Here is a 14,868-nt window from a genome sequence, read left to right on the forward strand (position 1 = left end):
TTGTGTGTCCCGTTTACAGCGGTGGGAAAGTGTCCTAGCTAGGCTACTAAACTGCTGCAGTCTGGCTTCGGTTTTTAAAGCTTAAACAATGAGTAACCAAAAAACAAAACCTGCAAACCATCCAAAGAAGAAAAATGTAGGCCTAATACATTAACATTTGAGCAGTAGCCTAGGCTGGCAACTRCAAKACATTTTGAGCGCACCATACAGGTACTGCATTCAACTGCACCGGTGATCCATGTAGTGCAAAAAAATKWAAAACATGTTTTAAGTTACAACATATTGCTTCGTTTTTGTTCTTTGGAGTTATTAGGGTCGCGGCAYATTATGCACATCTGCAAGCATAGCAGCAAAGACAAAAAGTTTTTGGCTTGACAAAAAGTATTTATCCCTTTTGTTTTAATATGTTAAAATGCTATATACAGCATCCATATGTACATTAGTGCACACCATAAAGAAGCACGTTTTTTGTCAAATCAAAAATGCTATATTTGGCCCGCAAGTTAGTTGTGGTTTTTCCAATATGGCCCGCTAGCTGCTGGGAGGATGTCATGAAATTGGAGTTGTTGAGTGACCAACTTTTTCACTCATATCGTTTTTTTGGTGGCTACAGCTAGAGATGCAGGTGTCCTTTGGTTAGCTAGCAAGAAATGTGAATTGCTATGCTAGCTAGCTATGGTGAACTTGAACGACTTATCCACAGTTAGCGTCTCTCTTAGATGTCAATCAAATGCATTTGGCATTGATAAAATGGGTGGGCAGGGAAGTRCACATTCAGTTGTCAAAACGTGGGTTTAGACAAGCATGCATTGTCAAGCAAGCGGCAGAAGGATGAGCAGGCTACTACTCCCCAACGTTTATCAGTTCAATTGTGACGGCCAAATAGCTGAAAAKGTTTGAAAGGGTTTATCTAATGTTCCCTTGATAGATTTTAGCTCATCTCCCTCTGGCTCGCATTAGTTGTCGATCTTAATGCTGTTGCGGGTCTGCTGTCCCCACTTGCTTCAAGATGTCTACCATTGTTCCTGTACCCAAGAAAGCAAAGGTAACAAAACTAAAWGACTATCGCCCCGTAGCACTCACCTCTGTCATCATGACGTACTTTGAGAGGCTAGTTAAGGATCATATCTACCTTACTTAACACGCTAGACCCACTTCAATTTGGTTACCACCTCAATAGATCAACAGACAATGCAATCGCCATCACACTGCACACTGCCCTATCCCATCTGGACAGGAGGAATACCTATGTCAGAATGCTGTTCATTGACTATAGCTCAGCCTTAAACCCCATAGTACCCTCCAAGCGCATCATTAAGCTTGAGGCCCTGGGTCTGAACCCCGCCCTGTGCAACTGGGTCCTGGACTTCCTGACAGGCCGCCCCCAGGTGGTGAAGGAGTGAAACAACACCKTCACTTCGCTGACCCTCAACACTGGGGCCCCACAAGGGTGTGTGTGCTCAGCCCCCTCCTGTACTGCCTGTTCACACACGACTCAATCATCAAGTTTGCAGACGACAMAACAGTAGTAGGCCTGATTACCAACAATGACAAGACATCCTACAGGGAGTAGGTGAGGGCCTGGAAGTGTGGCGCCAGGAAAACAACCTCTCACTCAACATCCACAAAACAAAGGAGCTGATCGTGGACTTCAGGAAACAGCAGAGGGAGCACCCCTTATCCACATCAACGGGACTGCAGTGGAGAAGGTGGAAAGCTTCAAGTTCCTCAGTGTACACATCACTGACAAACTRAAATGGTTCACCCACATAGACAGTGTGGTGATGGCGGTGCAACAGCGGCTCTTCAACCTCAGGAGGCTGAAGAAATTTGACTTGGCACCTAAAACCCTCAGAAACTTTTACAGATGCACAATTGAGAGCATCCTGTCGGGCTGTATCACCACCTGGTACGGCAACTGCACCGCCCGCAAACGCAGGGCTCTCCAGTGGGTGGTGCGGTCTGCACAATGCATTTTCGGGGGCAAACTACCTGCCCTGTCCTACAGCACCCGATGTCACAGGAAAGCCAAAAAGATCATTAAGGACAACAACCACCCGAGCCACTGCCTGTTCACTCAGCCATCATCCAGAAAGCAAAGTCAGTAAAGGTGCATCAAAGCCRGGACAGAGTGACTGAAAAACAGCTTCTACCTCAAGGCTATCAGACTGTTAAATAGCCATCACTAGCACAGAGGCTGCTGCCTATATACATTGACTTGAAATCACTTGCCACTTTAAATATGGAAAACGTGTCACTAATGTTTACATATTTTGCATTACTCATCTCATAAGTATATACTGTATTCTATTCTACTGTATSTTAGTCTATGCCACTCTGACATTGTTCGTMCWAATATTTATATATTCTTAATTCCATTCCTTTAGATGTGTGTATTGTTGTGAAATTGTTAGATATTACTTGTTAGATCTTACTGCACTGTTGGAGCTAGAAACACAAGCATTTCACTACACCCGCAATAACATATGCTAAACACGTGTATGTGACSAACAAAATTTGATGATGTAAAGTCACACTATTGCTACTGCCTGTAAAGACACAGGCAAGTTCAAAGWGAAAGATGGCAGACCCGTGTGGCAAATGGCTTATTTGAAAATAGGCCTACTGTAGCMCTGGTTGGCTGTGGCGCCCCAGTCTGCGTAGGCTCCGGTCCTGAACAAGACAAACTTTTTTATTAGGTATTATTTGCTGCAGTGTCTATTAATTGTCCAATCGCACGGCCGCTTTCCCACTCTATATTGCTATAGAATTTTTACAAATGCCTTACCATGTTATTCCCAAACGTTCTATGAATTTATGAAAATTACCTTATCTAAGTGCTCGCTTGTCAGAAAATGTTTAAAAAAATAATAATAATAATTTAACTATAAGTGTCTTTCTTCCTTGGGGTGTATATGAACAGATTTTTATAAATGTTCATGTTGACAAAATGCTGTCAGTTCCACTTTAAATGGTAATTGGTCAAGAGAGAACCCACAGACTCATAAATAGCCACAGACTGCCGACAGTGAAAGAATTTAATGTGGCATAACAAAAAAGTCCATCATGCCTTCAGTTTAGAGCAGTGTCTGTGGGGGGGGATGGGGACAATTAACAGTCTCAGGGGAACTGAAGTCACAGGTCGTTGAAAGGGTGCCAGCGGTCTCGCCATGCGTTTGGTTTGTCCCTTTGGATCTAATAAAGGGCTTGAAGCAGTTGGAGGGATGGCTCTAGCAAGAAAATATCTCCACTGTATGTAATAATGCAATAACATGTCCTGGTTGCATTCTCTGCACATTATGTTTCAGTCAGTTCATTTTGAAAACCACAGAAATACACCAATTGTTGTTTTCATAAACTAACTTTTCAGCTCCTTTTGTTATTGGGGGCGGCAGGTAGCCTAGTGGGCCAGTAACCGAAAGGTTGCTAGATCGAATCCCAGAGCTGACAAGTTAAAAATCTGTCGTTCTGCAACTGAACAAGACAGTTATCCCACTGTTCCTAGGCCGTCATTGYAAATAAGAATTTGTTCTTAACTGACTTGCCTAGTTAAATAAATGTAAAATTAAAAAATACTTCAGACTTTTACATTTCTGTCCTATCATAACCATTGAGGTACAATAAGAACTGGAGACTGAGTCCAAGATGTCAGACCAATGTTTTCAAGGTAATCTACTCATCTTAGCATTCGACGATTCATACTGTGGTTGGTCCGGTTTATACGGACCAACATCACATGCGTACTAGCACGACTTCATAACGTCATCCAAAAACAAGGCAGACATTGGCTGAATATAAATATAAAATTAATATCTTCGGCTGTGAGTGATGGGGAAAAAATTGGCCTCAGCAACAACTATTTGACTAATTCCAATGATGTTTTGCGCACAAAGGTGATGACTAAAGTGTCTAATTAGTAATTTTCAAAYCTGACTTCTCTATGTAGCCATCTATGGAGCAGAACTGTCGAAGCAGTCGAAACCGTGCTTCTTGACCGGAACCCTGGCCCYTTGACCATAACATTCTCAAGACATGTTTGTTGTTATGATTTGGCATTTTATGCAATTGTGCTTTGTCTTCCATTTGTAAATCTTCTATGGAAGCATATAAAGACAGACATGGCCAGTAACATGGGATTGGCTGAGGCCCCAACAACATAGCTGCTTCTGAAATAGAGTCTGAGCAGTCGCCTGGCAACAGAGAGCCATGATCGGTGGCCACATGTTGAGTCTGCCTACAAGGCTGGGCTCAGSCACCACTTCTCAAATGTCAGAGAGACAGACAGCCAGGGTGAAACAGAAAGCCACAAAACAGAGAATAAAATGGGTGGGTCCCTCAATATAATCAACCAAAGGATGTAGATTAGAATTGTTATCATTTAAATCATCACTAAACCATAGAGTTTGTCATAGACGTGGGGCTGAGTTGACAAAGCATCCCTACACATTGGTTCCACGTTGTCTTTATTGCGGCCACACCGCATAGATAATCAGATCTCACACTGAGTAACATGACTGCATTGAAGWTGACCTGGAACGTAATCATTAGCTTCACAGGGCAGCTGACAGTACTCACCTCTCGCTGCCAGGGGTGGTGATCCTGTAGAAGCGGTGTCGCAGGTGGTGCTTGTCTCCGTGGTAACAGGTGGTACAGAGGTCATAGTTGGTGCACTCCGCACACTTCCAGCGGATACCGATGATAGGCTGCTGACGGCAGGTGTCACACATGGTACCGTCATGCTTGATACCTGAGAGGGAGTAGTAACAAGGCAGTCAGGAACATTTTTGCTGGGCAGCAGATTGCCTAGCGAGTGGCGCAGGTGTCTAAGGCACTGCGTCGCAGTGTTGCGGCATCACTACAGCCTGTGTGTCTGCTAAATGACTCAAATGTAAATGTTGGAGGTGTCAAGTGTGAAGCAATGATGCCTCTGCCCGCAGCTCTGGGGCTTGTTGAATTGCCATCTTCATGCTGTACCATCATTCATCAACACAAATAAAAGTAAGCATACAATACACTAGGTCTAAACACTCAGAGGGAGAAGTTATTCACAAAGTTTGCTTTGATGAAGATATCTTAAGTAGTCATCCTCACGTCTAACTCTAGATGTCAATCAAACTCAACGTGCTCCATGTAGCACGCTTGATGCATTGCAATAACTTGTAACGTGGCGTTATGCCAAACAACCGTGTACACATCAACACCCAAATGCATAGACTAATTGAAACAAATTATTAACAAAAACAGGACATACGACATGTTTAGCGATCACAGAACCAGCAGGGCAACATTACCTGTGGGAGCACTGTCAAATATCCTCACGTCGTATGCACCAGAGCACCGGTAGTTGGCCGCAGTCCCGTTATCCCAGACAACAACCACTTCTTCCGGACTTTCGAAACTCCTGACGGTGCCGACATGTCCCTCTCCRCCATCCTGTTTTCCCCATTTCCAATCGGGTCCACGGATCACTCTCGCACCAACTCCTTCCATCATCACACGGTTATTCCTGCCAGTAGTCATTTACGAAAAGGTCTCGCAAATAACGTAACACAAAAAAATATATAGCCAACTAGCAGGATATGCTAACTAGCTAACTACCTGTGTTTGGCAGGATAATTTTGAGAAGCAAAACTGTTCTGTTGTCCAGAAAAACACAATTTAGCAATGTCTTGTTAACTTGCACGTTACGTTAACTAGGCTAGCCTGCTTGCGGTAAAGTTCCAAAACAATATAGCAGACACAAGCTAACAGTTAGTTGCAAAGGCAAATATACATTGCTAGTCAAATGTATCGTAGTGTGATGTGAATGTAACAAACGTTTAGTTAGCTTGCTTGTTAAAACAACGCGTTGTACTTGAAAATCAAAGCCAAGCTAACTCACTAACATTAACTGTTAGCTAGCWAGCTTTGCCAACTAGYTACTGCCAAACATTAGCTACCAAAGTAAGCTGTTGAATGGCACGCACTTTCCACTCCACAAGCTGTTCGTCTGCAATGTTATGGAAATAACTGGTATGTCTCAGTATCCCCTTTCATGTGATTTTCGTCCCAAGAGCACAAGACATTGTCACCCCAAGAGCGTGTAAAGTAGCCACATCGTCACGAAATGGTATACCGTTATTAGCTAGCTAGCTATTTAGTTAGCTAGCTTGTACCTCTGCAAGAATGCCACCTCCACAACTTAACGTTAGACCACTAGCGTAGATTCGTCCTTTTTGTTGGATAAATTATTTCATTCGTAGGTACGTTTAGCCTATGTATTGGATTTATATCTCAAATGTATTTATTTTGTCAAATGGCTCGCAGAAGTAAACTCAGTATAAACGCGTCGCCATTATTGTCAATCACCAAGCAGACGGAGGTTTACCACAGATAAACAATGAGACAGATATTTCACTGGATGTATAAATGTGAAGCATCCGCTTGGTGTTTTCTCACTACCAAATATGGTAGTGAGAGGAAGCCCACTGGCGTGCAGTGGGAGAACATGGAACGATWTGGCTTTTGGCCGACATTCTGCACATTTTATCATCATGAAAYCTTTGATCTCAGTACAGTTTTCTGTTCCCAAAATTATAATCTGTTATGAAGAGTGGACTAAGTTTTGTAGACTTTGCCATTGGAAAAAGTCGCTGTTTAGAAGGAGTGCAAATGCGAATTCAGTTACTGCACACAAACACTTCAGAGTAGGCGTTCCCTAACGGAWATATGCAGATAKAGCTAGAACACGCCAATAGGATCTCGCTAGCTCGTGCTTGGCTCKGCCCACCTCCTGGCTTGTTCTGCACACYATGACTCATTTGTTTCCATTGGAAACGACAGGCATATGTGTATCTTGGTTTAGTTGTAAAAATCTTTGGGTTGACGACGAAGATGTTTGGTTTGGAAAGCGAGGGTTTTGCCGCGTTCAAACACTAGTAGGAACTAGGAAACTCGGAAATATCCGACTTGCCGATTCGTTGTACACGGCACGTGTATAACTACAAAAATATCAAGTCTGATGTTTCTGCGTTGTCTAGTTTCGACTAGCACATGAACCCAGCAATAGACAAGCTCAAGGGGTAATTTGACAAAGCGCAAGGTGGGGCAATTTGTTTTGTCGAAAATGCAACATGCAAATGTTCTCAAAATGCAAAACGAGGGGTTTTATTACTTATTTTATTGAATGCATTCCTCCAATTTCTTCCTAAATGCATTTCCTCTGTTTTAGCCTGATGTAGTTGCACTCTTTGTAGGACTATGATAATGAAGCAGCCTAGGCATATGATATACACTGCCCAGTATATCAGGTAAACCACCCTGTTCACGAAAATAGTATGCTCCTACAGACAGTGAGTCACGTGGCCGTGGCTTGCTATATAAATCAGGCAGACAGGCATTGAGGCATTCAGTTACTGTTCGATTGAACATTAGAATGGGCAAAAAAAAGGGCCTCCCGGGTGGCGCAGTGGTCTAGGGCACTGCATCGCAGCGCTAGCTGTGCCACCAGAGTCTCTGGGTTCGCGCCCAGGCTCTGTCGCAGCCGGCCGCGACCGGGAGGTCCGTGGGGCGACGCACAATTGGCCTAGCGTCGTTAGGGAAGGTTTGGCCGGTAGGGATATCCTTGTCTCATCGCGCTCCAGCGATCTCCTCCCAGACCTGGACTAAAGCATCCGCCAACTCCTGGACAGTCTGTGGTGCAACGTGGCGTTGGTGGATGGAGYGAGACATGATGTCCCAGATGTGCTCAATTGGACTCAGGTCTGGGGAAGGGGCGGGCCACGCCATAGCATCAATGCCTTCCTCTTGCAGGAACTGCTGACACACTCCAGCCACATGAGGTCTAGCATTGTCTTGCATTAGGAGGAACCAGGCGCACCGGACCAGGCATATGGTCTACAAGGGGTTGGAGGATCTCATCTCGGTACCTAATGGAGTCAGGCTACCTCTGGGCGAGCACATGGAGAGGCTGTGGCGGCCCCACAAAGAAATGCCACCCAACCCATGACTGACCCACCGCCACACCGGTGCATGCTGGAGGATGTTGCATGGCAGCAGAACGTTCTCCACGGCGTCTCCAGAACTCTGTCAGTCTGTCACATGTGCTCAGTGTGAACCTGCTTTCATCTGTGAAGAGACAGGGCGCCAGTGGCGATTTGCCAATCTTGGTGTTCTCTGGCATGCCAAACGTCCTGCACGGTGTTGGGCTGTAAGCACAACCCACCTGTGGACGTCGGCCTCATACACTCATGGAGTTGTTCTGAACCGTTTGAGAGACACATGCACATTTTGTGTGGCCTGCTGGAAGTCATTTTGGCAGGGGCTCTGGCAGTGCTCCCTCTGCCCTCCTTGCACAAAGGCGGAGGGTAGCGGTCCTGTCTGCTGGGTTGTTGCCTCCTACGGCCTCCTCCACGTCTCCTGATGTATGTTTGGTATATTTACCATGTGACTGCCTAGACCTTCCTCGGTAGCGACGCTCGCGTCTCCTGTAGCCCTCCATGTCTGGACACTACGCTGACAGACACCAAACCTTCTTGCCAGCTCGCATTGATGTCCATCCTGGATGAGCTGCACTACCTGAGCCACTTGTGTGGGTTGTAGACTCCGTCTCATGCTACCATAAGAGTGAAAGCACCGCCAGCTTCAAAGTGACAAAACATTCAAAAGCCCACAAGGAAGCATAGGAACTGAGAAGTGGTCTGTGGTCACCACCTGCAGAACCACTCCTTTATTGGGGGTGTCTTGCTAATTGCCTATAATTTCACCTGTTGTCTATTCCATTTGCACAACAGCATGTGAAAATTTTTGTCAATCAGTGTTGCTCTCTAAGTGGACAATTTGATTTCACAGAAGTGTGATTGACAATGGAGTTACATTGTGTTTGTTTAAGTGTTCCCTTTATTTTTGAGCAGTGTATTATTAACACCTCTGTTCAAAAGTTGGGGTACTTAGAAATGTCCTTGTTTTTTTCTCCATTAAAATACATCAAATTGATCAGAACTACAGTGTAGACATTGTTAATGTTGAAAATGACTATTGTAGCTGTAAATGGCTGATTTTTAATGGAATATCTATTAGGACAGAGGCCAATTATCAGCAACATCACTCCTGTGTTCATGGCACATTGTGTTAGCTAATCCAAGTTTTATATTTAAAGGCTAATTGATCATTAGAAACCCTTTTGCAATTATGTTAGCACAGCTGAAAACTGGTTGTTCTGATTAAAGAAGCATAAACTGTCCTTCTAGACTAGTTGAGTATCTGGAGCATCAGCATTTGTGGGTTCGATTACAGTTTCAAAATGGCTAGGAACAAATAATTTCTTCTGAAACTCGTCAGTCTATTCTTGTTCTGAGAAATGAAGGCTATTCCATGCGAGAAATTGCCAAGAAACTGAAGATCTCGTACACCGCTATGTACTACCTCCTTCATAGAACAGCGCAAACTGTCTCTAACCAGAATAGAAAGAGGAGTGGGAGGCCCCGTGCACAACTGAGGCAAGAGGACAAGTACATTAGAGTGTCTAGTTTGAGAAACGATACTCACAAGTCATCAACTGGCAGTTTCATTAAATAGTACCCGCAAAACACCAGTCTCAACGTCAACAGAAGAGGCGACTCCGGGATGCTGGCTTCTAGGTAGATTTGCAAAGAAAAAGCCATATTTCAGACTGGCCATAAAAAAAAAGATTAAGATGGGAAAAAGAACACAGACACTGGACAGAGGAACTGCCTAGAATGCCACATCCCGGAGTCGCCTCTTCAGTGTTGATATTCCATAAAAAATCAGACGTTTCCAGCTACAATATTTTTTACAGCATTAACATTGTCTACACTGTATTTCTGATAATTTAATGTTATTTTCAAGGACAAAAAAATTGCTTTTCTTTCAGAAACAAGGACATTTCTTAAGTGACCCAAAGCTTTGAACGGTAGTATGTACAGTTGAAATTGGAAATTTACACACTTAGGTTGGAGTCATTAAAACTTGTTTTTCAACCACTCCACACATTTCTTGTTACAAAACTATAGTTTTGACAAGTGGTTAGGACATTACTTTGTGCATGACACAAGCAATTTTTCCAACAATTGTTTACAGCCAGATTATTTCACTTATAATTCACTGTATCACAATTCCAGTGGGTCAGAAGTTTACATACACTAAGTTAACTGTGCCTTAAACAGCTTGGAAAATTCCAGAAAATGATGTCATGGCTTTAGAGGCTTTTGATAGGCTAATTGACATCATTTGAGTCAATTGGGGTGTACCTGTGTATGTATTTCAAGGCCTCCTTCAACTCAGTCAGTGCCTCTTTGCTTGACATCATGGGAAAATCAAAAGAAATCAGCCAAGACCTCAGAAAAATAATTGTAGACCTCAAAGTCTGGTTATCCTTGGGAGAATTCCAAACGCCTGAAGAATCCGCGTTCATCTGTACAAACAATAGTACGCAAGTATAAACACCATGGGACCACGCAGCCGTATATACCGCTCAGGAAGGAGACGCGTTCTGTCTCCTGGAGATGAATGTACTTTGTGCAAATCAATCCCAGAACAACTGCAAATCAATCCCAGAACAACAGCAAAGGATCTTGTGAAGATGCTGAAGGAAACAGGTACAAAAGTATCTTATCCACAGTAAAACAGGTCCTATATCAACATAACCTGAAAGACTGCTCAGCAAGGAAGAAGCTCCAAAACCGCCATAAAAAAGCCAGACTGCGGTTTGCAACTGCACATGGGGACAAAGATGTACTTTTTGGAGAAATGTCCTCTGGTCTGATGAAACAAAAATAGGACTGTTTGGCCATAGTGACCATCATTATGTTTGGAGGGTAAGGGGATGCTTGAAAGCCAAAGAACACCATCCCAACCATGAAGCACGGGATGGCAGCAAATGGGTCTTCCAATGGACAATGACCCCAAGCATACTTCCAAAGTTGTGGAAAAATGGCTTAAGGACAACAAAGTCAAGGTATTGGAGTGGCCATCACAAAGCCCTGACCTCAATCCCATAGAAAATTTGTGGGCAGAACTGAAAAAAACGTGTGCGAGCAAGGAGGCCTACAAACCTGACTCAGTTACACCAGCTCTGTCAGGAGGAATGGGCCAAAAGTCCCCCAACTTATTGTGGGAAGCTTGTGGAAGGCTACACAAAACATTTGACCCAAGTTAAACAATTGAAAGGCAATGCTACCAAATACTAATTGAGTGAATGTAAACTTCTGGCCCACTGGGAATGTGATGAAAGAAATCAAAGCTGAAATAAAATATTCTCTCTACTAATTTTCTGACATTTCACATTCTTAATATAAAGGGGTGATCCTAACTGACCTAAAACAGGGAGTTTTTACTCRGATTAAATGTCAGGAATTGAGAAAAACTGAGTTTAAATGTATTCATCTAAGGTGTATGTAAACTTCCGACTTCAACTGTATATATACAAAACATTAGGAACACCTGCTCTTTTCATGACGGAGACTGACCAGGTGAAAGCTACGATCCCTTATTGATGTTACTTGTTAAATCCACTTCAATCAGTGTAGAAGTTGAATGGTAGGAGACACGTTAAAGAAGGATGTTTAAGCCTTTAGACAATTGAGACATAGGGTAAATGGGCAACACAAAATATTTAAGTKCCTTTGAACGGGACATCCAGCCAACTTAACACAACTGTGGGAAACATTGGAGTCAACATAGGCCAKCATCCCTGTGGAATGCTTTCAACTCCTTGTAGAGTCTGTGCCCTGAGGAATGGAGGCTGTTTTGAGGGCAAAAGGTGGGGTGCAACTCAATATTAGGAAGGTGTTCGCTGTTCTTAATGTTTTGTGCACTGCCATTTAGCAGACGCTTTTATCCACATTTCACATATGGGTGGTTCCGGGAATCCGACCCACTACCTGGTGTTGCAAACGCCAATGCTCTACCAACTGAGCTACAATGACCACAAGAAAGTTGTGGCCAATAGACTGCACAGGTGACATGGGCTTGAAACACCCATTTTCACAAATGAATAGAATGGCCTACAGCAGGGGTGTCAAAGTCAAATGGACGGAGGGCCAAATAAAAAATTTAGCTACAAGCGAGGGCCGGACTGTTCGATGTTCATTGAAAAAATTTTTAAATGACGCATATAGTCTAGTGAACCTAATTGAACCTACTGAAAACCTAACAATATATTTCCAATATGATCAGATAAATAAAGCAATATTTTTTATGGCTCTGTCAGTAATCTTTAATTTTCAACAGACACAAAAGACAAATTTCCTTTATATAAAAAATCCCATAACATGAACATTAAATGAAAGAAACGCGTATTCAAGGCACCATCAGTAGCCTATATTTTCTATTTTAGCAAAAGTGGGCTAAATTTACTTCAAAGAAAAAAACAATAATAGCAATTTTCTATCATCCACTCAACTGAAATATTTTTAAAATATAATTGGATTGAAATACAATAAAATAAAGTGCAAAAATCTATTAATCAAAAACAACACTTTGTTTAAGGAGAAGTAACATGCAGTGAAAACAAATATTAAACTTTAACTTTTAAACTTGAACTGAGTAAAAACTCTAAATATGTGATTGCACAGTAATGTTCACTTGTTGAGGTTGAGGGTGATACTTGGTGGTGTCCATCTTTTCCACAAGTTCATCAATGTTCGGGGTAAGGCTCTGAGCTGAGGAAATCCTCAGAATTGAGTGGAGGTGTTCAGCAGTAAGTGACTTCTGTGTGATGTTTTGTTCAGGTTCATCAAGAAAACAGTTGTTCACACAGGTATGTGCTGCCAAACATAGACAACGTTTGACGCCCTGGATGCGCAGCTGGGGCATTGTGTCGGGGAGGAAACGGGCGAACTCCGCAGCACCCACTGCCGCATATTTTGCCCTCAGTGCATCATTGCATTGGAGGTCAATCAACTCCATTTGGAGGTTTGGTGGTGAGCTTTCCACGTCAACAGCAAATGGGTTACCGAGCAGTTCCAACCTGCTTTTTTGTGCTTAAAGTCAGCAAAATCGGCGTCGAAAGTCAGCGGCAAGCATACCTATTTTATCAGCCAACTGTGGCGCTCGGGAACGCACTGGTAGAGAGCTTCTCTTTCATGGTCTGGCAGCTGGGAAAGTGGCTCAAATTTTCTTTCCGCATCTGCGTCTCCACAGAGTCAGTTTGGTTTTAAATGCCTTCACTGTACTGTACATATCAGAGATGACATGATCCCGACCCTGCAGCTGCAAGTTCATTGCATTCAGATGACTCGTAATGTCACACAGAAAAGCCATTTCACACAGAAACATTTCGTCTCGGAGTTGTGTTGTGTCTTTCCCTTTGCTGTCCAAGAACAGACAAATCTCCTCACGAAGCTCGAAACATCTTTGAAGCACCTTTCCCTGGCTTAGCCATCGCACCTCTGTGTGATAAGGCAAATCACATGCTCCGTTTCTAACTCCGTCAGAAATGCCTTGAACTGGCGGTGATTCAACCTTTGGCTCTGATAAGTTAACTGTGCGCGTGATGATGCTCATTACATGCTCCATTTTCAAGGCTTTACCGCACAACGCTTCCTGGTGTATGATACAATGATAAGCTGTCAGCTCACCTGTCGCGTTTCCTCTTGCATCTTTTCCCGTATCTTCGCCACCAGTCCGCTCCTGTGTCCACACATCGCAGGTGCTCCGTCGGTTGTCAAACCCACGAGTTTTTCCCAAGGCAGCTCCATCTCATTTACACATCTTGACACCTCTTCATACAAATCATGCCCCGTAGTTGTGCCATGCATAGGACGTAAAGCCAAAAACTCCTCTGTCACGCTTAGGTGGAGTCCACTCCGCGGATGAAAATTGACAACTGGGCAATGTCAGAAATGTCGGTGCTCTCATCCACAGCCAAGGAATATGCAATGAAATCTTTTCCCTTTTTCACAAGCTGCTCTTTTAGATTGATGGACAACTGGTCTACTCTCTCGGCAATGGTGTTTCTGCTCAGACTCACATTTAAAAAGAGTTGCCTTTTTTCTGGGCAAACTTCGTCACAAACTTTAATCATGCAGTTTTTGATGAAATCCCCCTCCGTAAATGGCCGGGCTGATTTAGCGATCTCTTCTGCCAAAATAAAACTGGCCTTGACAGCAGCCTGGCCTTGTGATTTGGCTTTTTTGAACAGAGCCTGTCGAGATTTGAGGCCTCGTTTTAATTCCTCTGCCTTTTGTAGCCTTTGTTCATGTCCATATTCTTGTTTTTGTCCGCGTGTTTCGTTTCATAATGTCGTCTCAGATTATACTCTTTCAGTACCGCCACACTTTCTCCACACAGAAGACACACAGGTTTTCCAGCTACCTCCGTGAACATATACTCCGACTCCACCTTGTTTGAAACCCCCGGTTCTCAGTGTCCACCTTCCGTTTTGCCATTTTTGATGGGTATCTGAAAGTTAATTTTACTGTGATGCTGACGACTGCTGTGCCAATAAATATTGAAATGAAGCAGCCTCTGCTCGGTGCGTCACCGTTGCATTGTGGGAAATGTAGTATTGGTGCGTGTAAAAGATCTGCGGGCTGCCGGCTTGCTGCGGTCTGCGGGCCGGTTCTAATAATAAATCAAGATCATCCAGGGGCCGTAAAAAAACCTTCTCGCGGGCCGGATGTGGCCCGCGGGCCTTGACTCTGACATATGTGGCCTACAGGGTTCTGGGTTAAGAGTTCACAAGGTCAAGTATTGTACCAGTACATAACTACACTGACAAACTATAATGCAACAAACTTCGAAGATTTTACTGAGTTACAGTTCATATAAGGAAATCAGTCAAAATATATTAATTAATTAGGCACTAATCTATAGATTTCACATGACTGGGCAGGGGCGCAGCCATGGATGTGCCTGGCTCCCCGGGGG

At 43.6% G+C, this 14,868-nt stretch overlaps 1 protein-coding gene across 1 annotated transcript in view; it reads right to left on the bottom strand.

The window, feature by feature from the left end:
• LOC111979775 (MIB E3 ubiquitin protein ligase 1) overlaps positions 1–6,379 on the bottom strand; it is a 96,415-nt gene extending 90,036 nt beyond the window's left edge. Inside the window, exons 1-2 of the mRNA XM_070449116.1 lie at positions 5,292–6,379; positions 4,576–4,747 (exon numbers count right to left, since the gene is read on the bottom strand). Coding sequence (XP_070305217.1) covers positions 4,576–4,747; positions 5,292–5,520 — 401 coding nt within the window. The 5' untranslated portion in view covers positions 5,521–6,379. The remainder of the gene's footprint in view (positions 1–4,575; positions 4,748–5,291) is intronic.
• Between the last annotated feature and the right edge of the window lie 8,489 nt (positions 6,380–14,868).

The sequence above is a fragment of the Salvelinus sp. IW2-2015 genome, linkage group LG19, assembly GCF_002910315.2.
Source record: "Salvelinus sp. IW2-2015 linkage group LG19, ASM291031v2, whole genome shotgun sequence".
NCBI classification, from domain to species: domain Eukaryota; kingdom Metazoa; phylum Chordata; class Actinopteri; order Salmoniformes; family Salmonidae; genus Salvelinus; species Salvelinus sp. IW2-2015.